The following is a 26,009-nucleotide window of genomic DNA, read 5'->3' as shown; positions in this document are numbered from 1 at the left end:
CTTGTATTTAAAAAATTTCTAAGGGAAATGCAGGGTTTTTTTTCAGAGAAAATGTAGTTTTCATTAATCTCCAGTTTTGAAAGCTTACCATTTCTGAAGAAATTATTATGGTACTTTGTGTGTACACTGAATTAAAATGATCCATACGTTTCATGGGGCTACCATAAAGCTGAATTAACATTATATAAATAGAATCTTGGGTTGAATAATTCAAGTTTCAGGAAAATATTTCTATGAAAATGACCACTAAGATGTTAGCATATTTAAACCTATGCTATTTATAGATTGGGTTATATACTTAATAAATATTGAAAAGAACTTTTGTCAATTCTGCTTTCCTAGTTGTGATGCAGCTTATATCTTAATAAGAAAAAAAAAGTCTTAGCCCCAACACAACGAAAATGCAAACTGATTATTTTTATTGTTCCCAACCTTGGTTTGCAGTTTTTGAATTTACATGCCCAATTAGATAAGTGTAAAGCTCTATGACATGAAGTGTGGGCTTGCATGTAACTCTTCATTCAATGTTCTGCTTCAGTCTGAAAAATTCCTAAAGTGGTTAGTGGAAAGTTTAAGACATTTTCTATAGTAATTTCAAGGCTGTGCCTCATCATTCGCCTTGATATTTTACATGAATTACTTCACTAAAGAGAGGTTGTCAGGAAGTTGGACTGTGTGTTGCCTGCAATTAAAAGCTGCTTCGCTGTTGCTGGACATGTTGTTCGTGTTAGTGACCCCATGGGTCTCCCAAAGTCAGCCTTTAACATTCCAGAATTTTTACTGTGCATCTGTTGCTGGCGTCTTGCCTCCCACCCACACAGGCTCAGTCGAACTAAATGGAGTTTATGCTAGTTCAGTGAGTGCGTCAAGATGAAGTCATACTGTGAGAAGGTGGCTACTTTACTAGCGGGGCTACAAAAATAGCTTTGCAGGGGGTTTGTATGCACATTTGTTAAAGACAACAGCATGTGGGTGTGGAGTCTGAAAAGTAATTTCTGCATGGTATGCCTTACGTATCTGTTCGTGTTATGTGTTCCAGATGGGCTTTATACAACTCAACGAGGACTTCATATTCATTGAGCCATTCAACAATACAATGGCCATCTTGGGTCACCCACACCGTTTATACAGGCAGAAAAGATCCGAAGAGGGAAACAGCAGGGAGAAGTCAGCTCTCCACAATCATCACTGTGGTGTCATTTCAGGTAACCCTTCCTGAAGAGATTAACTCCATGTGTGCTGTGGAATGAGTTCTTTGAAGCATTCTGTCTCAGCCTCTCCACATCCTCTTCTCCTGGTGTGTGATTCACCCTCCATACCCTCGACCTCTTGACTTACTTGTTATTTTCTCATCTGCTTAATGCCCATGCTAGGTGTATTGTTTAGTGTTTTTATGAGGCACGGTACTTTAACATCAAAAGGTGGAAACTCGAAACACTCTACAAAGGTCAGCATATGACGTCTCTGCCGGGCTCTCAACCAGGGAAGTCTTTCTTATGGGGTGCTTTGCACTTCACTGGAAGAGAAATGACTGACAGAGTTCCAGACTTACTGTGAATGATTACTGTGGGCGCCAAGCCTTACTTAGTCTACCTCCAGGAGAACTATATAGATCTTGCTTCTTGCTGACTGGAAGCATCCTTTGTGTTCTTTTAAACTAGTCTAAATGCCATCTTGGAAGATCAGGAAGGAAAATAAAAACATACATGTTTAATTCATCCTCTGTACCAGAACATAAAACCTGTCAGAAGCTCACAAACATTTCAGCCATGGAGTTCCATTATGCTCAGCCTGCCAGTTTCCGGGAATAATAATGTGGCACTTTTGTTTACTTCCCTATGACCTCTACACAGAAATCTGTGATATCTTCAGGAATAGGAAGATGCCATGAATGCCATGGTAAACAACAGAGTAGCATCTTCCTCTAAGACAGGTGTTTTAGATATCTAATGCAGCCATCTCAGTGAGTAGTCACTAACTGGAAAAATATTTTTACTCTAATGTGAAAAAGTGTGAATTTTAGAATGTAAGGATTTTCAATGTAATGAGTTTAAAATTAGACTTGTGGGTTTGCATTTAAGTGTTAATGTAGTTGATGTGTAGGACATAAATTCTAAAATTGCCTGTGCTATTTGAGGCCAGGTTTATGAAGTGTGACAGTAAGTAATATTTGCAGAGACCATAGTTCTCAAAGGTATTCAGTTTAGAGAAAAATTATGATACATTTTGTGTAGGATGTATTTTTTAGCATTAATCATAAATTCTACTTCCTTTTGTGAAAACTCCTTCCATGTAAGAAAAGATCTTCAGTGGTTTGGTGAGACCCTGTTAATATCTGATCCAGTTTACCAGAAAAGACCATGTTTTGTAAGACAAGGCCTCTTTCCTATTTTAGGGATTTTTAATTTGAAAGAGGTACAGAACAGAATGGAAGTTAGAGCATTATGGACAAAAGAAGAACATGCTTGGTATTTGAAACTAAAAACAGTAGCAGTAACTCGGTGGTAGCCTGCTTAAGACTATTGCTCTGCCTAGCCATTCTGAAATCTGCACTGTACACCTCCTGTATCCCAGTGAGTTTCTGCCTTTAACTGCCCACGTTAACTAAGGACACAGTGGAGGCTTTGTGGGCCATTGCTCTCTGAGACACACACTCTAGAGAGACCTTGTGTTAATAGGCTAATAAAGTGTAAATGCATGACTCATGTTTGGTCAACATTATTCACAGTGTTTCTGATATACATTACATAGTATATATAATATGCATAATATATTGATTTGTATGCAAGGATAGAAAGCTGTGAGCAATCAGATGATTTGTTGAGCTTACCTGTACTGGGGAGCTCCGTCTTTGGAAAGTATTTTAAAATTAGCCACATGTGACATGTATTTATAGTCTTTCACTCATGTATCCACTTTTGCTTTTATCTTTGTACTTTGAGCCTACACATTATCACAATCATATGACTTAGACTTGCATAATACAAAATAGAATTTTAAATTGTATTTCGGCTTGATCTCTGTCTTGTTGCTTTCTACCACGTAACTGTCCTAGGTAGACTATGTGTCTTTACATTGAGTTTAGGAATTACTTTTCCACAGAAACTTTTGTACTCTTTTTTTTTATATTTTATTTTCCACTTTAAATTTAGATAAGAAACGAGGTTGCTTCACAAGTCAGTTCCAGGTCCCTCTCCCATTCCCTCCCCTCCTCCCGTGCCCTCCCCCAATCCCCCCCCCCGTTATCCCCTCATTCCCGCAGGGAGGGTGAGGCCCTCCATGGGGGTGTCCATAGTCTGTCATTTCATATAGGGCAGGGCCTAGACCATTCCCCAAGAGTTCAGGGTGAGAGTGCACCTCACATTGTTCTATGGGAAACTTTTGTACTCTTAGGATAACATTTTGTATTCCTTTTTAACTATTTTTTTGGAAATTTCATATATGAACACTATGTTTACATAATTTGTGCATATCTCTCTATTTCCAACTCTTCCCATTTCTCCTTGCAACTTTATTAAATATTCCATTTAATTTTTTGCACACACATATTTATACATATATACTATGCATATATCAATGCATTATTACATCAACTGTTGCTGTCGTTATTCAGGTCTTATATAGTATATCATATTATTGAGATTTCATTAATGGGTACAGCTTCCTTGATATACACATACATATTCATACACACACACACACACACACACACACACACACACACACATGATACTACCTTATAGCAGGCATCCTGGGGACTCTGGCTCGTATAATCGTTTTCCCACTTGGTTTGTAATGTACCCTAAGGCATAGGCACAGGGATTGTGTTGTAGATGTGTCAGTTACAGTTGGGCTCAGTTGATCTCTACTTTCTTGACCAATTGGGGCTTTCTGTAACGGTCGCCATCTGCTGCAAAAAGAAGCTGTGACAAAAGATGAGAGCTACCCTTACCTGTGGGCATAGGGATAACTTGGAATGCAGTTAGGAAGTATACTGGTTTTGGAAAGTGGCAGTAGTAGGTTCTCCTCAGAATCCCATGACTCATCAGTCATGACTAGTAGGCTTGGATTATAGTACTAGGAATACATTCTATATCATTAAGTCTTCTCTAAGTTCAGTTAGACAGCTTCTGGTTTCCTCCAAGAAATAAATGTCACTATTGTACCCTTGTGGATGTCTTGCTGGGATGGTTGTTGTTTGTATCATAGATGTCACATCTGGGCCATCTATGCATTACTTCTCCCCTTTGACAGCTTGCATATTAAAATACAATATAAAAGAGAGGAGTTTAAATATAGAAGAGTTTAAAGTCAGAGGCATCAGATTTGAAGCCTATCTTTAATCACTCCCCAATTAGTAATCAGTGAAATTTGTAGTTTTAAATCTGTATTGACTTTGTAACAACCAGTCAGTTTACAATGTTGTGGGACTGACAAAATTCCTATTTCTGAGTGTATAATAATATAAAATGTTTTAAAAATGAGTCAGTCAAAAATTATATTGTACAATGGCAAGTGTGATGAGAATTTCAGTTCATAACATTCCTTAAGGTGCTGAGCTAGGCAACAGGAATGCTGTGCACAAGCTAAGATAATGAACTGTGAGGTCAGGGGTCAGGCTGCCTGTGTTCACACCACCACATTACACTTCTTAAGTATGTGAACTTGGGGAACTCATCTCTCTGAAGGTCCATTTACAGCATGGAAGTTGGGAGCGGAATACCTGAACCTCAGAGCTCTTCTCAGCATTAAATGTAGTTACATGGGAAAATGAAAAACGTATGCACAGTTTTTTTTGAGATGTTAATGGGGCAAGAACATTTTGGGCAGAAGAAACAAAATCCAGGAAAGTGTAAAGGCTTGAGAAAGCATCAGCCAAGAGGGCTGGGGCCAAATATCTGTACTTGATGATATCCAGTCCTGGAAAACTAGCTGTGCATTGGATAATGACAGCACACACGTGCTCTTCAAGTGACACCGTCAATTGATTCATTTCTAAAGATTTGTTTATTTTTATGTGCATTGGTGTTTTGCCTGCATTGTAGGTCTCTATGAGGTTGCCAGATCCCTTGGGACTGGAGTTACAGACAGTTGTGAGCTGCCATGTGTGTGCTAGGAATTGAGCCCAGGTTCTTTGGAAGGGTCTTTAGTGCTCTTAACTGCTGAGCCATCTCAGCCCTGATATCATTAATTTATAATGCTCAGCATTGGAGAGTACACTTATTATTGTGCCTTAGGACTCTTTAAAAAACTGGACATTTTTGGGATTAAAAATGCAAGTCTGAGCTGGATAAAGAGATCATCTCTCTTCCTAGAGTTGACTCAACCAGGCCACTATGGAAGCATCTCCTGTACTCCATCCAGCACGCTGTGATGACTGTCAGTGTTGGCAGGTGATCAGGGGACACACACTTTGTATTTTTCTGCATATCATCAAATCCTCTCTCTAATGGGAGGCGTGCAGCAACAGCTGTACATATGGCAATGTGCATATGTCCGGAGAAGGATCTGAAGATGTAGGAAATGAGGAATGAGCTAAGCAGAGTTGTAGACAGCGACAACATCAAAGGAATGAAGAAGATAAAAATATTTCTTCATTATGCATGTCTTCCACACACAGTGACTAGGTTGTAACAGGGTCTCTACCATGGAGCTGAATTATTAAGAAACATGGAATATTCCAGATAGTCTATGTAAACACAATATGCCAAAAGAGCAGCAGAAGGTGGTATATTGGGACTCCTATTGTTGGGGAAAGTAAATGTTCTATCACCCGTTGACACGGGGAAGAAGCTCTCTTCACTTCAGTCCTCACATGTTTCTGTTGTTCTGATTCTCTTGCTGTGCTGTCTTCTCTGAGTGAATTCTATATTATCTACTGGTATATTATCTCCCTAAAGGCCATGTTTAATTTTTATCCGTAATTTGACTTATTTTATGAGGATGATAGAAGTCAAATTGGTGGGTTCAACTTCACATTGATTATTTACAAATTCTGTCTCCATTCCACCTTCTGCCCCAACTTCCAGGTGTATACTAGCTCCTATTCAGATGTTTCGCTTAGAAAATTTGGAGTTGAAACTATCATTAAAGAGTACATTTTATTCGTGGTAAAAATTAACTTCATGGTTAAATTCTTATTTTAACTTTTTATTAGAAATGGTGTAGAAATCCTTTATAAATTATGGTTCAATACCCCTTTTATTCTTTGTGCTATAAATTTGATCTTAACACTAGTTACATGTTTTTTTCTGCAATTGATATTGATTTATTGTCAATTCTCGAAAGTTTCTGGAAGCCTTTAAATAACTATTTTTGTAATAATTGTTAACATTTTTAATACAGGGTTGCAAAATACACTATTTTGATGCCTTTTATGATTAGGTTCCCAAGAGAGGAATCAAACAAAACAGATAGAAAACACTGCCAAGGCTGAGTGGCTTCCCTTGATAGTCGATAGTAAGGATGCCTCCTTGGAAAAGAGAGTCAAAACCAGAAGCATAGCACACGACTCCCTGACAGTAAGGAGCCAGCATTGGTAGAAAAGAGTGACTCTAGGGAGATGAGTGGGAGAAGAGAGGAACGGTCTAGCTGTTCTGGGTTTACTCAACATTATAATTCTTTAAAATACTATCTGAAAGGCCATTGTCTTAGGGAAAGCTAGAATGCTTGGTTTAATGCACAGACAATTTGTTAAAAAGGAACTGAGTAACCATCTTTTCACACTCATCTTTAATATTCCAAACCCCTCCAATTCCTTACAGGCTACCTGTAGGCCATGAAAGCAGATCTTTGTATTCACTGGTGATCTTTAAATTTTGGTAGGTTGTATGCAAGGGAGACACTCTGTTCTCTTGTCCTCTTGTGATGATGGATACAGACAACCATGAGAGCAGGTCATGACATAGATGCTGAGGTTTGTAAGGAGTAATTCACAAGAGATACCTTTTGAGGACAGTGAGAGACCCCTGTAGAAGTTCCAGGAGGCTCTAGGTTACTACAATAAATAACAGTGGTTCAATTCAGATAGCAGTTTGTGTCCCCAACATGTTACAGTTCAGACACTTTCAGAGAGACAGGGCAAGATAGGGAGTATGATCTGTGACATCATCCAGTGGCCCCATATTTTTCCATTAGAGTTTCCCATGCCCCACCCCCTGCCCTGTGTTGTCCCCTGTAATGTATACCTGAACTCACTATACTTTGTTGATTCTAGCCCACTGGGATGGAAATGAGAGAAAGAAGGACAAGTAATTTTTTTGTTTTGTTTTTACGAGACAGGGTTTCTCTGTATTGTTTTGGAGGCTGTCGGTCCAGCCCGGCCTCGAACTCACAGAGATCTGCCTGCCTCTGCCTCCCGAGTGCTGGGATTAAAGGCATGTGCCACCACCGCCCGGACTACAAGTAATTTTTTAAAATGATCTAGGAATCACAAACACCAGTTTTCCTCATAGTCTGTCCTTGGTCATTTAGCTAGATGGTCACACAGTTGAACATTAGACTGCACAGTGCTTCTGGTTGGACAATCACAAACCAGCCAAGAGAGCAGTGGTGGCATTTCCGGGAAGAGATTGGATACCTACAGGCAGTTAGTTATCTTAGCTTCAGCAACCTCCCTAAAATCAACGAAAGGGAAACAACCAATAGAACTAGAAGATGTGGAAACATGTTCGGAGTGAACTATGCTCTGTTTTAGTTACTGGATATTTCCATATCCATCTCGTTACGGTAGTGAATGAATGCTTCACAGCACATGATGTTTCCGTTTCCTCTCAAGGCCAGTGATGATAAAAAATATGAGAACTTTTTCCTGACCCATTTATTTGGTATTGACTCTGGCAAGATAAGTCTCTTCATAAATAAACTTGAAGGGATTTTCCCCAGCTAATGCTTGCTGTAAAGCCGATTTGAGTCTATAACTATAGGTATAATTTACACCACAGTTGGAAAAGCCACACAGTTAATTTTTAAGTGTCCTAAAGTGGAAAACACTATTTAACTTAATTCCTATTCTTGTCCCTCCTTTGGGGCGTTGGCATTCATTTCTATCACCATTTTGATTGCATAAGATCCAATCGTATCAACAGATTCTGCTGCACATGCCCACTCTTGTTCTTGCCACTTTGCATTGCCCTTTTAGGTGTTACCATGCTCACTTCCAGTGCATAAAGGACATTTGCTTTTATTTTCCTGTATACATTAACTTAGTAACCGACTTTATATGCTATCCTACTAAAACTTGTTTTATTAAGTAGATACTTAAATTTCTATTACTGCAAGAAAGAGAGAGAGAGAAACAGACACCATGCAGATAGCTAAAGTCAGAGAGCTCACTTGCTATTGTCTTGGCATCTGTTTCCTCTTAGATCTCAGGCTTGACGCTTGTGTTTAGAAGGTAATAAGAGAGGCCATCTAGGAGGTCAAATAATTCAAGATGTAAGTGAATTCTGAAACTGTGCAGATGTTAGAGGTGGAGTAGATGGCTACTAAGGTGGAGCCATAGAGGCACGCTGAAACCAAGGCACCTACTGTGAGCAAAAATATTTACTATAAGCCAGTTAGATGAGTGGAAAAGGTAAGAGCACCTCTCGTGAACTCAAACAAAGTTAGACATCCAGGGAATACCACCCATTCAGCTAAACATTTGTCTTCACATTTCCAGAGTCTGCAAATTGTGGTAAAGAAATAAAGAAAAATGTTGGTCAACAAGGAAAAAATATCTGTGAAGTAAACAATGTCAGCTTAGAGTTAGGCATTCATTACTGCAGGAGTTATAACCGATTCAGCCATGGATTGCAGAGGTGGTTATATGACCACTGAGATTTATTAAACTTTATTAAATGATGCATGAAAACAACTGCGTACCTCAATGAAGCTGTTAAAACATAAACATCACTGTAGCAGCACGTGAACACAGGCAGTTACACAGTGTTGCACTTGAGCAACCACTGAATTGAATACAGAAAATATCTGCACCATATGTACATCCCAGTTGTGTTCCCTCCTAACCATGGTCAAGGTCCTGCTGTCCAACGCCACGGCTTGCCAGATTACAAATGGGCTCAAACTACCTATTCTTTTGTAGCTGCCTTCTTTTTACAGAATAGCATGAGTTTTGAGATCCATCCATGGATATATATTATAGCAGTTGTTTTCCTTATATTCTATCTAGTATTCCTCTGGTTTTCATTAAATAGTTGGGCCAAGATTCGATCCATTAGACTCTTGATGGCTTATATGAGCTAGTAAGAACAGTGCTGTTCTGATTAATATGCACATACTTTGTGTGAAATTCTGATGGAGAAATAATCATCATTGTAAATGCATAATTTCAGGTTAGAAGACCATGGTAATCAGTTTTCAGCATGCGTATCCTAAAATTGAACACCAGTATCTTTTGTATTGTTAATTGTTATTTCAGTATCACCTTCAGAAGTGTGACGATAAACACCCAAATTCAATCAACCATTTCTCCTGGCTGTTACATATATAACTGTTTTACATATGCACCATACTCATATGGATGTTCAGTTGTCCTGCATGTCTATCAGTGTTCAGTGTTATATGTCCTTTAATTTTGCTCATCGTAGGAACTTTGATTCATTTCCATTTGCTTTTGGATTATCATGTTACCAGACTTGGTTGAAGCCTCTCTTGTACACAAATTAGAGATTTAGAGGATTTTGTTTTTGTTGCTTTGGTTTATGTTTTTTGTTTTTATGACCAAAAACTGTTCAAGTCCATTGTCTGCGTTTCTGTTTTGTGATCTTGTATTAAAATAGATTTTTTTCATTTACATAATCTGGAAATATATAGTAAATGTCTTCTTCTGCTTTGGGGCATTCTTTTCACTATGTTGGTGGCATTATTTCATAAACAGAAGTGGTTAATATTTCATGGTCAAACTTATAAAATATCATGTTTTCAGTTGCCACTTTAATTCAAGAACATTTGAGGAATTGTTATCACTGTAAGGTCTAACTTTTGAACACATGATGGGAGTTGGAGTTAAAGCCTTGCATCTCATTTATGATGATCTAGTAATCAGAGCAACTGTTTGGAATGTGTACAACAGTAGTTTTAGGTACTTTTGACAAGCCAACCTTTCTTTTGTCATCAGGGTAGAAAAAAAAGTCACTAATACTTTGTTTATTACATTTCATTTTAACTCTTTGTTAGAAATTTTACTGCAGTGATTTTTATATGCAAATTCCATCAGTAACTCTAGGAATTAGATTTCATTAAAATTCACTTTACAGGTGGGGAAACTGAGGAAGACTGGGAGGCCAAAGTAGCTTAATACAGCAGATTTGACACACAAAGTCCTCTGAGAGTTCATCTTTAGGACTTTACTCGGTGTTGCTTTCTATCGTGAACGGGCACTGTGGTAGATATACTAAAAAAAATCATTTCTCTGTTGCAGATAAAGGAAGACCAAGGTCTAAAAAAACAGAGAGCAGAAGAGAAAAACGGTATTCATACAAATTGCCCCAGGAATACAACATTGAGACTGTAGTGGTCGCAGATCCAGCAATGGTTTCCCACCACGGAGCAGATGCAGCCAGGAGATTCATCCTGACCATCTTAAATATGGTAGGCGAACCTTAAGGTTTTCAAGAGAACTCTAAGTAGATTCGAATCTAAAGAAGTATTTTGTTTGTAGTGTTTGTTACTGAAGCCAAGGCTTCAAGTTCTCTAAAATTTAACTCATCCCTTTCTCTCACATTTTGAGGACCTGCTCACAGTAGGTCCTCAAAATGTGCCTCTTGTGAATTACTCCTTACAAACCTCAGTGATGTGGTTTGGTGTCTTAGGTACCTCAAATTGATTTGTATCCGATGAAACAGCAGACAGGTCTCCAGACCTTGCCTTATTTTAAAACCTTTGGTGTTAATTTTTAAATGGGAAAACTGTCAATTTTTTCCTTTCCCTTTTATTTTCTCTGTTTCTGCCTTTACTTTATGTCTTTCAAAGACAATGTTGATAGTATATCAATATTATAGTATTGATTTATGTGCATGCTTTTAACACAAATGTTATAAAATGGTTATAGGGTGGAATAAAGATAAATTTTGTCAACCCAATTAACTCAAGCATGTATGCAGTTTCAAATAGCAAGTATAATTCAAGTTTTCTCAGTTGAATCTAATATGTATTAGGTAAAATCAATCAGACTGACTCCTAGGAAGCTAATATGACTGCCAACTGCTGGGGTACAGAAAAAGTTTGTGTCTTCTGTCTTGGGGATGAGTTCACCACATTAATTTTGCTGGACAAACTTTCTTCAAGGAAGAATCATAAAATGCAAATGAAGAGTGGATTTTACAAAAGGGAAAACAAGACTATAGACTGAATCTATCTTAATGGCTCTTAGTCTCTTCCCCCATTGGATGATTTGCCTTACTGTAGAACCTTCTGCCCATCGTCATCTGCATTCTCAGACACTACTAGCCTTGTTCTGAGCCAGCCTGCCAGTCTGACTTTAGTCCTGTCCCTGTACTAAGAGCAGGAGAAACAGAACTTTGCTGTGTCAGCCATATGATTTGTAATACACATTAAATAAATTTTAAGTGAAAAAAAAACAAAAAATAGAATAGCACAGTAAAAAAAATGTGTTGCCTACCACTTTTTAAAAAGGTTTTTATGCTAAGTTGAAATTTTCTCCATGTTTGGCCTGGAACAAAAGTTGCTATATTTTCATTTAATTTTAGGAGTTTTATTTTTTATTTGCTTTCAGGTTTTTAACCTTTTCCAACACAAGAGTCTGGGTGTGCAGGTCAACCTCCGTGTGATAAAGCTTATTCTGCTTCATGAAACACCAGTAAGAATGTTTGGAGTTTTTATTCAATTAAGTGGGTGAGAAATTGTGTTCAGGAACTTTTGAGTAGAGAGAATTTGAGGGATATTCTTTTATTGACTCAAAATCCAAAAATATCCACTGAATCACTTAAAGTATACATAAAACTGGCCTTTGGTTTGGGTTAATCCCTCAATTTTATTTGAAAAATGGAATGTTCTTAGTTTCCAAGGATCCTAACAACAAACCTTAACTTTCCAAAATGTAATTTTAAGTTATTTTAAAAGACAACTTTCTTCTATTATTTAAACATATGTGTTGAAGGTATGTTCATATCTATATTGTAAATGAAATGGAGAGCAGTCTATGGCATCTCTCTGGCTAATTAAAAAAACTAATTAAAAACTACTTCAAAAAGCTCTTTATAAATTACAGAATAATCTATTTCCCAAGCCTAAAATATCAGATGTTTAAATGTTCCATTATATTATGCCTCTTTGATTTTCATGGTAACTTTACAAAGAAGGTGTAATTATTACACGTTCACAAATTTCAACTTTGTTGGTTTAATGTTGTATTTTGTGTGAGGTCAGGATGAATTAAGACTAATTGCCTTCTACATTCTAATTAATGTCATGTTATCAGTTTGCATTAGTAGTTTGTGAAGTTGCTTTAGGATTAATGAGTTGATGAGTTAGGCATATCTGAGAATAATCTGATTGGGAAATGAAAGCGGCCTCTGTTGTAGGCAGATCTGTACATTGGGCACCATGGAGAGAAAATGCTGGAGAGTTTTTGTAAGTGGCAGCATGAAGAGTTTGGCAGGAAGAACGATGTGTATTTAGAGATGTCTACAAGCTGGGGAGAAGACATCGCTTCGGTGGATGCAGCGGTCCTTATAACAAGGTAAAACTCCCAAAGCCAAAGAAGTTGCATTCTTGATTCAGCACCTCTGCTGCTGATCACATCCATTCCTTGGTACCATGCGCTTGTTCCAGGACTTCTTGGCATAATGATTTTAGTCTTCCTCCTCCATTTATCATTGACTTCCCGGGGGCTTGGTGTTGGATTGATACTCTGTTGACAAAATATTCTTCAGTTAACTTTAAAAATTGCTTACAACTGCTGTTATCAAAGATATAGCATTGATGAGAATATCTTAAAGCTAGGGAGAATTTCATTAGAAATGAAGTACTATAAGCATACACTATGTTTTTCAGCCATCCCCATACTAAGTTGACTTCTTAAGTAGAATTCAGTAATTCATAGTTTTTCTGGGCCCATCTGAGAAAAGACTTTCTGGTGTATCTCTAGCTAATTAACTGAACTGCATGGTGAATGTACTTAGCATAAATATTTGTCATGCAGAAGTAAGGATAGCTTGTAGCTTTGAAAATGGGGAACAATGCACAGCAATATTTTCTGTGCCTGTTCTTTGTATTAACAATTGTCAACAATAGTGTTTTGCTTCCAAGAAAGTGCTAACAAAAAATTCATTACGTGCCAGTGGTTTAATTTTAGGTCATCAAAAGTGTCAAAATTTCATATCATATCAGTGACAGCAATATCATATGAATTGTCTGAAATAAACCTATGGAATCAATGATATTTTCTTATTAGTTATACTCAACAATCCTAGCAGTAAACCTTTTATTAATAAAAACTGTATGAAAGAACATGAGTGGATTTCCACTCCAGCTGAGTGCATATAACTGATACAGGATTTGTACACTGAATAGGCATGTAACGTGAAAATTTAGGTGGCAACACTTTGAAGTCATTGGAGTGTAATCCCTAAAAGATGGAAAATGTACTAGGGAAGCCCGACTGTTAACCCAGCTCTCTGTTTGAGGGCAATTTCTCAGCTGGTAGAACAGCTAGGATCACAGTAGATCTCCAGGCCAAGGAGTTTCTGAGAATACCAGAGGACAGAGCCCTATGCATAAAAACTTGCCAAGAAGTATGCGTACTTGTCATCTGTATAGATTGAGACTGTTACCAGTTTACCAGAATGTTGTTCCTATGTTAAAACCGATGGTGATAATCGGGTTAAGTCAGGCTGCAAATGTGAGGCAATTTTGGTACGTTTTCATCGCTCTCAGTATTTGTTTAAGAAACACAGAAAGACTGTATCATCAGCAAGGCAACCCAGGAGGATCTGTTCTGACTCAGCATGGTTTTGATGTTTAGTGGAGACTGAGCTTTCCCCATTTACAGAGCCTGGAGAAATATCTCAGGCTTTTGATAGAGCCTTTATAGCAGGGAATAACAAAAACAAACACAAAAAGCGAACAAACCCCCAAATGCTTTCTTTTAAAAGATTTGCCTTGGCTATGGTGTCTCCTCCCAGCAATAGAACAGAGACTAAGACAAGTACATGCTTTTAAATAAAATGCAGAGTAAGTCTGGATAGGAATTAAAACCCAAAAAGAATGACAGCATTCCTTAACAACTTAGGTAATGCTAAGTTGTTAGGCCTGTGGGTGCTCAAGAGTAAAATGGAGAAGAAAATTTTCCTGAAGAGGTGGAGGATGTTGACTTCCTAAATACAAAAATAGCACTAATAAGAACACAACACAAAACTGGTTCCTTTGCTATTCTTCTTTCTCTTGCTGTCACAAAATATGTCTCCTCCCTTATATTTATTGCAGGCCCCTTACTACAGTAGTTGTTTCATCCATGCAGGCCTCTTTCTCTTCCCGATACAAGATACAATTTACTAGTGCTGGTTTTTTAATAATTACCTCTCTCAGAACAATTTATGTGAAATTATATGCCATTTTAATGAGCAGATGAATAAACTTGGCACATGTAAAGCTAGTATATTAAAAGCAGAACATTTACTTAATGATTAAAGGAATTCCCTTGCACTGCCTTATAGTTTTCTATACACTTGGAACCGGCTGCATCTGCACACAATAATTTGACCTGGGTTATAATCTCATATAAAAAGAATTATCCTTCTGAATTTGTAATTAGTTTGAGGCTTGCTAGCAGAACCTTGACAACCACTCTATGCAATTGTACAAACTGATAGTTTGATGATATTATATTAGACAATTTGAAAATATTAAGTGGATATTCTTTTCCTTTTTATTATGTCATATATGCCAGATTATTGAATTTTTAGTAAAAATGCACATCAATTTGCTTAGAAATAAAGCATAGACCAGTGGATTATTGTTATTCATTATTGACGCTGATTATATATATTCTGGTTTATTTTTTTAACATGAGGTTGATAGAAATATAAAAAGAAAATAATATGAGTTAGAATGTTTAAGAGTTAGAAAAGAGAATATTAAAATTCTATATGGAAAGTATTACAAAAGAAACATTTCAAATATAAAGCTAGATTAAAATTGTGAGGGAAAGCATATGATGATAAAATATGTATATCATAGAAAATAAATTAGGTTACAGTGCATGACAAAATTTTAACCTCAGCTATCTTCATTATTAATATGTAATGAATGAACCTAACACTATGTTTGATCAATAGCAAATACATGATTAAAATAAGTACTACTATTTTTTTTATTGTCTATGTGGCTCTATTTTTTTATTAATATTTTTTTTATTTTCCATTTTAAATTTAGATAAGAAACAAAGTTGCTTCACAAGTCAGTACGAGGTCCCTCTCCCTTTCCCTCCCCTCCTCCCGTGCCCTCCCTCCATCCCCCCCCCCCGTTATCCCCTCATTCCCCCAGGGAGGGTGAGGCCCTCCATGGGGGTGTCCATAGTCTGTCATTTCATATAGGGCAGGGCCTAGACCCTTCCCCAAGAGTTCAGGGTGAGAGTGCACCTCACATTGTTCTATGGGAGTCCAGAGACCGTGTGTATACTTGGGATGGGTACTGATCTGCTGTCCAAGGCTCAATAGATTACCTAGGCCTCCTCACTGACACCCAGATTCAGGGGGTCTTGATCAGTCCCATGCTGGATTCCCAGGCTGATGCCTGGGATTCAAGAGTTAACCTTTGTCTGGTCAGCTGTTTCTGGGGGTTCAACCAGCCCAGTCTTAATCCCTTTGATCATCAGTCCTCCCTCTCTGATACTGGCTTTCTTGAGTTCAGCTCAGTACTTAACCAGCCAGTAAATGAAGTTACTGTTTCCCAGACTCTCTGACCATAGGATTGTAGGCTGGCACTCCCCAGATCTATGACTAAAATCCATATATGAGAGAGTACATGCCATGTTTCTCTTTTTGTGACTGGGTTACCTCACTCAGGATGGTTTCTTCTAGTGTCATCCATTTGCCTGCGAATCTCATGATTCCATTATTTTTTTCTGCTGAATAGAGTACTACTATTTTTTATTATTGATGCTTATATTAAAGAATAGAGAGGATTATACAGAGGCAAACATGTAAGCCATTAAGTCTGCACCATGAGTCATGTCTGCAGACATTTGGACTATGTCTGTACCTCTGCAGTGGTTGGTTTTCTTTAATCCAGTGCTTACTTACGGATTTGCACACTGCGGTCTCATGGCATGGTAGTCCATACCAGGAGTCCTAACCACTCTGGCGCTGAAGGGAAAGAGTCCTTTGAACTCATGTGTCAGAGTTCAGCCTGGACTGCACAGGAGGGCCTCTTCTCACAAACACACAACAAACCTCCCACATTGGTTATGTAAGTATAACTGCAGGAATTTACAGTCAATGTCAGGAATCAGTGAGTTCAACGGATTTATTTTCTACACACACACACACACACACACACACACACACACACACAAAATACAACTGGTGCTTTATACCTGAAGGAATATTCATCTCCTTGTTAATAAAATGCTTCTAGATAGTTTATTTGTGATAAAAGAAAAAAACATATAGCACATCTTTATGTGGGCTGTGGATGTCTCTGGGCAGGTAAAGCACCTATTTGGGTGAGTGAGATGATCTGGGCTTCCTCTTCACTTCACTGATTGTTTTCTTTGACATGCTGTTTGCCCACTGTTTGCCTTAAATCCTGGGAGAGTGGAGTCCTATTCAGAAAGTCCTTTCCGCACTTACATTTTGTAGGTTACAGTGTTTATGTCTAGCAATCTCAGTATTTCAGGTGTCCCATAGAGGTCTTCGATCCACTTGGGTTTGCCTCTTGTACAGAGTTATAGATATGGGATTTGGATGGACTTGAAACAGATTTCTACCCAAGTTTCAAAGAAGAACCTCAACTGTCCCTCTTCAAATTATTAAAAGAAAAGAAAAGAGCCAGGTGGTGGTGCACACACCTTTAATACCAGCATCGGGAGGCAGAGACAGGTGGATCTCTGTGAGTTCTGATCTACAGAGATAGTTCCAGGACAGCTAGGGCTATTTGTTGCACAGAGAAACCCTGTCTCAAAATACAAAAAATAAACAAAATAAAAAAAGAAAGACAAGAAAAGAAACAGAAGAAGCACCTCCACACTTGTATGAAGCCAGTATTACTCTCACACCTAAACTAGGTAAAGACACAACTACAACAAAAGACTATAGGTCAAAATATCTGATAAAATAGATTCAAAACTCCTCAATAACTAGTTGTCATTATTACTGCTCTTTATAACCTTCTCTAGCCATGCATATGTGTGCTCTTAAGAGAATAGACCAAAATAGCATTATATATATATATATATATGTATGTATATCACATTCAGCTGACATAGAACACTATGATTAAATCTACCTGCTTGGCTATATACATAGGAAGTATAAGACAGAATGGGATTCATATTTAACATTCAAATTTTACAGTCCACTTTCTCCTTAAAACTGTATTCCAAACCTTTTTTTTCTTACTGGTTCCACTAGGAAAGGTTTTAGTAAATTTTTATAAGATAACTCATAAGCTCATGTTTAAATTTTAAAAATGACTTTTAATTAAAACTGTGTTTTCACAATATAAATGCACCCTCATAGTAAAGTTGAAGAAATATTTTTACATTTTAACACATAACATTTGTTATGCAACTCTATGTCCCTCTCTTACTGGAAGTTAGCATATATTATGTTATGAGTGTGTACAAAGCACTTTCTTAGTGGTATATACACATTTTTGCATTTGTTTCTTCTACCTTCAACGTATCTCCAAAGTATTTCCATGGCATGCATTGTATTAGGCACACTAAGCTCCCCACTGAATGTCTCCTGGTTCTAATCTTCGAACCCATGAACTCGTCATTTTATATACCACAAGGAACCCTGCATATAAGACTAAATTCAGGATCTTCAGTTGGAGAGGTGACCCATGATTTATATACAGACCCAGTGTGTAATCACAATAGTCTTAAAACAGGAAAGAAGGAAGAAGAGTTTCCGACTCAGCGGGACTGGAGGATGTTATACCATTGACTCTGAAGACAGACAAAGGGCTGACAAGTAGAGAAACCTCTCAGTGTCCTCTGGGAAGGCAGAGTGCTATCACTCCAGCCTCCAGGATCACCACCCTCACACCACTGTGATTGTAGCCTGGGCTCACTCGTACTTAGTTTCCATGTAAATCTGTTTGAAATTTGTTTTGCTTTAAGCCACTGACAGTGTGGCAATAAATTCTAACAGCAACAGTCAACCAGTCCACTCATTTTCCATTCATTCAGAGGGAGGGTCATATAAGTGTCCCAATTCATTTAATTTAGTCTTTATAGAAATTTTTAGTTTGGTGCACTTTGAGAAAAATGTCCTACAAATATCTGTATCTATGACACTAAGCATGTGCCGATACTCATTTAGAGTACTAATTTAAAGCACTGTTCTGCTGACGGTATACACACACCAAGCTTGCCAGCTGTTTCCTTCACCCACCTGTGAGGTGAGCCTCACATGGAGGTCTCATTTCTCTGCTGATGGTCCCACACTGCTGAAAACCAGTGAGCTAAAGAGAGAGTTTTAGTCCTAAATGACCTCCAACTGTCTGGTCAGAAACACCTAAGTGAGTGTTCTGTGTAATCTGGAGGAATGTTTTACCTGTCTGAATGGTGTAAAATGATGATCAGACCTTTAATTTGTAAGGAAGCTGTGGACAAAAGTAAGAAAAGTTAATCACCAGCGACCCCCTGTTCTTACCCACCTTTGTCTGCTTCATTTAAAATCAAGTTAAGTTTCTATTGAACGTTCATCTCAGACAACTGCTAAACGTTGTGTGCTATGTGGACACATCCCTAGGAGGACATTGTAGCTCAGGGATTAATCTTGGTCTCAGCTCAAATGCATGATGTTCTTATAAGCTTGAACCTATCTGAGGTAATATGTTTGTTAAATTGTTCTATGTGATAAAATGAAGTAAATAGTTTAGAGCTGACCTAGTGCTGTGGGCTCATGGTAACAAGTACACAAAAAAACTTCTCCCATTTGTCAGCTCTGCAATTTCTTAGCACAATTGTCGCATTACTCTCTGATTTATATAGAGAGCTTAAGTCTGTGGCTCTTACATATTTTATTTAAAATTGAATTTTTAAAATTTTTTGCCTCTCACGTTTATTTAAATGATTCTGGTTTATCTGTATTCCTCCTGAAAATTAATTTCAAATGAGTGCCATTGGCAAGAAAGATAGAAAATTTAATAAAACAGAGATGGTAAAAGTATCCTGATTTAATAAAATCACAGAATCATTTCTGAATGAATCATTTATAGGTATGTCCCAGGGCGCTGTAAAACTTTACAATGAGATTTATTCTCCGATGCATCTTCATTCCTGGAAATTAAAAACTATTTTTTTCAATATAAGTCAGAACTTGCACATAATTTATTGGTCTTCTCAGTTTATACTAAAAGTATCATTTCCACAAACTCACATAATGAAATTCTCTGAGGCCAACTTCATGAACATCAAGTCAACATTAGCCAAAATGTGAATTTGAATCTGCTTGAGCACAGGTCTGGGCTGCAAAGAAACTTCTATTCTCAACCACCACCACCACCACCACCACACACACACACACACACACACACACACACACACATCTTGGAATGTCTTGAAATTAATAATATATTACTTTGGTTATCTGGAAAAGCATCTCTGACCAGCAAAGACTGATAACCCCACAGTCATGTGAGGTTAAATGAGGCTGCCAACTTACTCTTCAGCTGTAATGGCGATGCTTCCAGTGATTTTGTTTAGAGGACTTTTCAGATTCCATATAAAACGCCTATTTCATTCATTTCTTTGTTTGACTAGGCGAACAGAAATTGTTGTGTGAAGGCTCTCAGTGCCCTTGACATTGAGCAGAGCGCTTGTCCTAGTTTATGTTTACTTACAGGTGAAGTCCCTTGGTTCACATTATGTAAATCAAATTGCTGTACTGCAGCCTTATGCACCATGATATGGTGCATTATATATTTAGAAAATAGCACAGAAACCCTTTCCTCCCACATCTGAGTATACTTTATGCTCTGTGACTTGAGCCCTGAGGTTGACTGTATTTTATATGGTTCTTTCATTTGCTGTAATACCATAGTATTTGGTATCATCTATTTGATGTGTTTCATTCTCTGCTTTTGTGCCACCAACAAAAATAAAAAATAGAGCTGTTATTTATCCAGTACACTACCACCTTAGGCTTTTTGCTTATTGACCCTCAGCACTACAGATGTGGATGGGCATCACGTCTTTTATATTTCTAGAGAATCCGGTTTCATTTATCACCATGGCATTTCTCAGATAGAGATAATGAGCACATGGTGTGTGTCATTGGAACATACCAGTCCTGTTCTGTACAGAAGCACAGGAACATATTTCATTACTACATAGGTGAATGCACCTCAATTTTAAGCAATGCTCAGTCTGTTGGTATTGGTCTCTGTGAAAAACTGACTTCCGTAGCTCTCTATGTTAGTTTTTTTTATTTATCTAGTATGTATATTGCAGCAGCCCTTTCCTAAAACCTTTCATCTACAGACAGATTCTTACCCTGGATACATTTTACTTGGTGGAAATACACTTGCTCTCATAATTTGGAATTAGTTCAAAATACAGATATTGAATTTATGTGGGTTAACCACTACATGAATCAGGTCATAGTTGTGTTAACAGAGTCCATAATCACCAAAGAAACAGGCATAAGGAAAGACACTGAAGGGAGCATGATGGGAATTTCATCTTCTGATGTTAGATCATTAAGTCAGATCATTAAGTTAGATCAAAAGTCTAGCCTTTACTTAATACACTCTGCAAAAGCTATATTCATCTAGGAGCCATGTTCTTTTTGTTTGTTTCTTACTTTTGTTTATTTAACTAAAGTGCCATCACATATCATATCATATTTACTCCCCTGCTCCCTTCTTCCCCTCCCATGTAACCCCCCACAACCCAGCTTACAAGACATCCTCTTCTTTAACTACTGATATGCTTATATCAATTTATATGTTACTATACATGTATTTATATATATATATGTTTATAACCATGCAAATATAACCTGCTGAGCCTGTCCAGCATTGCCTTTATGTATATGCTGCCAGGGCTGATGATTTGGTATTGTCCCCATTGATACATCTGTAATACATCTCCTACTTCTGAGGTTCAGGGAACATCAGGAAAAGGAAAATGAAAGAGTGTAAGAGGCTCACACTGTCTGCTGTGAGATTGTTTCTCCTAGAAATGACAGGGAAACTGCACACATGAAGTTCCAACGACATGACATGGATGCCTAAAGAAAACCAGAACAGTTCCCACAATAGTTGTCATCGCAGCATAAAGAACTTTTGTTTAGCAGCTTATGCTTAGACTATTTTGAATAAAATATATGAGGTAACAGGATGTTCCATGTAGAACAATGTTGGTGTGGGGGTGGGGTAGAAGAATGGCTTTAAGATTTAACTTAAGACTGTCAAGAAACCACTCAATTTCATGTAATCCCTTAATTATAGCCCTAGAAAATGCATGTTTTAGATGAAAGCAATCTTGTTTTGCCTAGAGGCACAGGTTTTCCAGTGTTCTTTTTTTTCTTTTTTGTCTGTTAAAGGGACTGTTACAGCTTTGCCTTGGAGGAAGTTTACTTGCCGTTGTAACATGTACAAGATAAAATTTTCTTATCTTCCCTGACTTACATGGACTCCCTTCTGATTTTGCAGTGCATTGTTAGGACAATCTTTTTTTAATTAAAATTTTAACCACAAGAACTCTCAGTGTAGATATATAATCATTATTTAGTTCATCAACGTTTGCTTTTTGTTCTTTGATATTTCTTTTTAACAACTAAAAATGAATTTCACTTAATGATTTTAATGTAGTTGGAATGATAGACTTTAAAACATTCATAAGAGCCAACCTTAAGTATCCAGGAAAAATTAATATCCTGTTACTGTTTTAACAGCATGCAAAATGATAGTATATGGAGCAAAACCTTAAAAATTCTGCAGATGAGGTTAAACATTGCACTGTTAGTAGTACAGAAATACACAGTAATTAGGAAAAAGCATATCTTAACTCTAAATATACCTGTTGCATTTTGGCACTGGGTCAAGTCCACCACATAAAAGACAATCTCTTTTCTACAAAGGTGTCTTTGGCATAAGTAGGTGAAGATGTGATGCTAAATCACTCCAAAACTAAGCAAAAGAATGTTCAAAACTGTCTCAACCTACCTTAGTTGAAATCCAGTGAGTGAGTTATTGGAAAGGGGGTCTCAGCTAAGACATACAAACGAATTCAGAAGAAGCACTCTTAATTCATTATGGAGAAATTTATGGTAAGTCACATACTTGTATCAATTTGTTATTTATAACCACAAAATAACCAGTGCATTCATAAATATTAGGTATAATTGCATGGTTTAATATTATACTAAGTCCCCTTTGTCTAGTTTAAGATATTTAGAGTTTGAAGTTCCTCACGTCAGGTCAACGCTTTCACATTACTCCTACAATTAAAGTTGATTCTATGTCTGTTTCATAGAATTTTCTTTTTGTCAGAAACTTTCCAGGAGAAAAGATGACTAGTTTAATGATATTTTATATTAAAATAATCCACCCCATCTCACTCTTATCCATTACTACACATTTTGTTTTCCTCTAAACTTTTGAAAGAAAAAATTGTTTCAGTGACTAATTTTGCAATAACTTATAAGCCTCAACTGAATAAAGATAGCTTTGAACCTCTATTAGGATTTAAGCATCTTCATGCTGTAATGCAAACTTGTCATCCTAGCTCTCAGGTGCAGGAGATTCAGTGTGACTAATCAGACAGTGGAGCCAGCGCAGGCTCCATGATGCCCTGTCCCCAAATAAACAAACAACAAAAAGAAAGAAGTATTTAATTTTAGTTCAGACAATGAGAACATATTATTGAGATATTGATGGGAAACTTTAAAGGATTTAATCAAAGATTTTGCATGTTATAAATTACAATATAATAATGATCATGTGCCTTTTTCTTTGCACATTGATATTTGTTTTTAAAGCTATTATTTTATGATACTTAATTTCTATCTGGCAAGTCACAGATGGGTTCATTCTGTTTAATCTTTTGATCATATCGTTGACTAGATAATAAGAAAATGCCCCAGTTTTAGAACACTTATAAATTGAATTTAAAATATAAGAAGCATATTTTATGTGCAGATTAGCCATAGACAAAAGGGTCTCTCAAGAACCATGCAACTTTAGGAGGAAATGCAGTAGCTGCCCGGGGGGAGTTTGTTCTTTGAAATACTTCCTTTGAAGTACTTTGCACATCTTGTCTCATGTTTTTTTGAAGATTTGTGCAAAGGAAAGCTTTCAGAGGTGTTCAAAGTAGGAAGTAGAAATGGAATGATTACAGGTGACTATAACATATGGATACCCGGACCTTACATAAAAGTATACCTGTGGTCAAAACTCTGCCAGCAACTAAAGGCTATCAAGAAGGGATTATTCTGTGTCACCCAGGATTATAGGATAGGAACATAATCCCCCTCCCCAAACAATCACCCTATGAATTTGCTCTCGAAATTTAATCATGCAGTAAAAATAGTTTCAAAACTTCCCAGAAAGGACCCCCTCTCAATGTATACTACACAAAGGCAACTTAAAGTAGCAATCACAAATAAGATAGTATGTTGTGGAATATCAATTCAACAATGTAAAGATGTGTTACATTTGTTTATGCTGCAGAATGTTACTATAATTGTGTAAAGTTGTGTTACTTTTGTTTATTCTGCATTTATTTAACAATGTAAAGATGTGTGTTTGATTATATAAAGATGCGTTGCATCTTATTCAACTTGCCTACCTAAGGCCTGCCAGATCGGTCTAATAAAAAGCTGAATGGTTGGGAGCTAGGCAGGAAGACAGATAGGACAGGCCTGGCATGGAGAAAATGAATAGGAGGAGAAATCTAGATTCCAAAGGAAGGGGAAGAATGACAGAAGGAGGAGAGAACGATGGATACGCCTGGGACAAAAAGCCAGGCAGACACCAGCCAGATATAGACCCAGAAAGAAAGTAAGATATACATAAAGAAAGGAGGTTAAAAATCCCCAAGGCAAAACACAGATAAAGAGAAACAGGTTAAGTTAAAAGAGCTAGCCACGCCAAGTATTCAAAATTAATAATAAGTCTGTGTGTCATGATTTGGGAGATGGTTGGTGGCACAAAAGGAAGAACCTGGTAAAATAGCAAATCCAAATATGCCAATAATAAATGTAATCAATAAACTCAATAATTTACAGGAATGTTATATAGTTAGCTTGACATGTTTAACCATGTTCTATTTGCCAGAAACTCATAGAAAAATGAAAGTTGAATCTAATACCAAGGAAAACTGTCCTAACTGACACATTAATGATGAGAACGTTAGGGAACGGTCTGGATAGTTTTCTGTCAACTTAATACAAAGAAGATTCTCCCATGAGGAGGGAACTTCATTTAAGAAATAACTCCATCCAATCGGGCTATAGGTCTATAAGCATGTATGAGTGTGTTGTGGGGAGAGTACAATGGGCTGTGCTACTGTTGAACACATGGTCCTTGGCAGTATAAGAAAGGAGCTGAAGATGGGCATGGAGGCAACCGAGTAAGCAGCATTCCTTCGTGGTCCTTGTCTATGCTCTTTGAGTTCCTGCCCTGGCTTTCTCCAGTGATGCACAGTGCCTGGGACATATAAGCCATATAAGCCAAATAAGCCCTTTCCTCCCCCAAGATGCTTTTGGTCAGTGTTTAATCACAGCAACAGAAAACCAAACTAGAACAACAGATAAATGTGATCTTTATCCAAAAATAAAACCAATAATTCAAAAATAGATAAAATCCAAAAAACTAAGAGAGCTTTAATTATTCAATAACTTAGCTTTGAAGTGAACAAAGCAAAAATTAATAGACACTCATGTGGAAACATCAAAAAACTTATACCTTTAATGGAATTTTAACATTTTTTCTTTTCTAATAAATTAAAAATCAATCCAAAGTTGTTTATTTCATTAAGCAATTCTAACTCATGATATCTAAAAGGTTAATGTAGGGAACATGTAAAGAAAACTCTGAGAAAAATAATGCATTTAGATATACAATGAAATTTATAAGACCATACATAGTTGTCATACTGTAAAGGTTTCTGCTGACTCAACCAATGTCTAAATGGAAAAAAAATTGTTAGTATCAATATAATTGATGAGTTTCAGCCGTTCTGCACTATATCTTGTTGATGATTAATGTTTGTTTATATTTATCAGTGTTCCCTAAAATTGAAGAAAGAGGTAAAAGATTTCCATATATGCATGCACTGAACTTTGATCATATTTATCCTCTTTCGCTTTATCCTTAACATCTCCCTCTTTTCTCCTTCCTTGTGCACTGTGTTTTTTGTCTGTTTCATTATGTTTTCTTTAAAAATTTGATCACATTTTAGTTTGAATTGAACATTTTAGTCATGTTATTCTTTCCCCCAACTCCCCCCAGAATCTTCTCATCTCCATCCCTCCCCGTTTTATGTTCTATCCCCCTCCCCCGACAAAACAAAACATGACCAAAAAAGAGACAGGGTGCAGGGCAAAGAGATGTCAAAATGAATCAAAAAGTTCACCAAAAAAACTCATGGAGTTCACTTTGGCGTATTAACTTTATAAGAAGATTGTTTGATTGTGTCTGAGTGAATTAACGTGTACCAGAGGCCAGAGAGGGCATTGCTCTCCTGGAAGTGGAGCCACGAACCAACATGTGTGTTATTGGAACAGAGTCCAGACCCTTTGCAAGAGTATTTAGTGTTCTCAACTACTGATTAATGTCTCCATACCTTTTCACTAAATTTTTAAAAA

The 26,009-nt window shown here is 37.1% G+C and overlaps 1 protein-coding gene across 3 annotated transcripts in view; it reads left to right on the top strand.

Annotated features, from left to right (window-relative positions):
• The window catches only part of Adamts19 (ADAM metallopeptidase with thrombospondin type 1 motif 19), a 188,124-nt gene that overhangs the window by 34,775 nt on the left and 127,340 nt on the right, over positions 1-26,009 (top strand). For all 3 annotated transcript variants that reach the window (XM_040741782.1, XM_005069088.4, XM_040741783.1), the window contains exons 3-6: positions 1,040-1,205; positions 10,424-10,593; positions 11,738-11,821; positions 12,546-12,703. In XM_040741782.1, the coding sequence (XP_040597716.1) occupies positions 1,040-1,205; positions 10,424-10,593; positions 11,738-11,821; positions 12,546-12,703 (578 nt within the window). The remainder of the gene's footprint in view (positions 1-1,039; positions 1,206-10,423; positions 10,594-11,737; positions 11,822-12,545; positions 12,704-26,009) is intronic.

Source organism: Mesocricetus auratus, unplaced genomic scaffold, assembly GCF_017639785.1.
Source record: "Mesocricetus auratus isolate SY011 unplaced genomic scaffold, BCM_Maur_2.0 Super-Scaffold_6730, whole genome shotgun sequence".
Classification (NCBI taxonomy): Eukaryota; Metazoa; Chordata; class Mammalia; order Rodentia; family Cricetidae; genus Mesocricetus; species Mesocricetus auratus.
This window is presented reverse-complemented; position numbering and strand designations above follow the sequence as displayed.